General features: G+C 33.8%; 1 protein-coding gene across 1 annotated transcript; it reads right to left on the bottom strand.

Moving 5' to 3' along the window:
- Positions 1 to 1,248, bottom strand: Phum_PHUM621880 (CAVP-target protein, putative; the record flags this gene model as incomplete). The annotated part of the gene is made up of 4 exons (XM_002433242.1): positions 1 to 357; positions 456 to 612; positions 761 to 1,030; positions 1,111 to 1,248. Coding segments are annotated over 4 exons (922 nt in total), but the record flags the coding sequence as incomplete, so codon positions are not given.
- Between the last annotated feature and the right edge of the window lie 128 nt (positions 1,249 to 1,376).

The following is a 1,376-nucleotide window of genomic DNA, read 5'->3' as shown; positions in this document are numbered from 1 at the left end:
AAGTTAAGGTAAATGAATGATGGTAATTATTTAGCGTACCGAGAACGATAAGCGTGCAACTGCTAAAAGATTCTCCAGCGTCATTGAAAGCTTCGCACGTGTAAATTCCAGAATCTTCTGGAAATATTTCGTTTATTTTAAGCTTGTAAATGTTGGCTTCGTGCGCGTATTCGAAATCCTTGCTCGGTTTTATTTCTTTGTTATTGTGAAGCCAAACGACGTCGAATTTTTCCGAACCGATTATACGACACTGAAGCACGACGGGATCCCCATCTTTAACGTATTGCGATACCAAATGATCGACAATTTTCGGGGGTTTGTCACTTCCTTTTTGCTGACTGCTTGCTACAGGTACAGCTGTCAATTTATAAAACAAAAAAAAAAAAAAAATGTCATCACCTCTTTCTTTTATTACAAAACAAAAAACCAAAAATTCCCTTTGTCTTCTTCCTTACATTTAACGGTAAGTTTACATTTGGTTTGTGCTACTCCCAACGAATTGGTAGCTTTACATACATATTCTCCTTCATCTTCCGGATAAACTTCTTTTATCGACAGAGTTGCTATTTTGTTTTTATATTTAAGATCGATTACGTCTGAAGAATTCAAAATCTGAACGCATTTAAAAAAAAAAAAAAACAATTAATTTAATTGTCGGGAATAATTTAATAATAATAATAATAATAATAATAATAATAATAATAATAATAATAATAATAATAATAATATCGATAATAAATAATTTAAATTAAAAAATTACTTGTCCATCTTTTGTCCATTCGCATTGAGGATCGGGATCACCTTCAATCGTGCAACTTAATGTTAACATGTCTCCATCGTTGACAGTCAAATCATTCAAAGATTTTATGAATTTTGGAGCGCACATCAAAGAGTCATCCGGTGGTAAAATGAGTTCTTTGGTTGTGTTACGAGATCTCGATGGACTACTTGTCGAATCCAATTTGGCACCGTATTTTTTCAATGGTTTCTTACCGGAAAGACCATCCGTGACGGCTTTGCTGAGTGACGTCTAAAATATTAATAAAATATTTATCGATGCGATTTTAAAAAACAATTTTCCCACAGATAAAAAAAAAAAAAAATTTTCACCTCGAATGAAGATGCGGGGGTGGTTGGCGTGGTGGTCGTTGACGGTTTTGATTTTGTCGGCGCATCATAGGTAGAACTTGGTTTTGTCGTTTGAGAAGTTGGCGTGTAAGAAGGTTTGCTATAACTACCTCTTTTCATTTTAGGTACTGGTATCGAAACGTTTTCCAGAGTGTGATCTATTTAGCGAAAAGAGAAAAATACAATCATATTTTTGAAACAGATCGAATTAATGAGGGATAATAAAAGGAACGTACCTTCAACAATGA

Source organism: Pediculus humanus, genomic scaffold, assembly GCF_000006295.1.
Source record: "Pediculus humanus corporis 1103172109018 genomic scaffold, whole genome shotgun sequence".
NCBI lineage: Eukaryota > Metazoa > Arthropoda > Insecta > Psocodea > Pediculidae > Pediculus > Pediculus humanus.
Note: the sequence above shows the minus strand (reverse complement) of the source record. Positions and strands in the feature narration are given on the sequence as shown.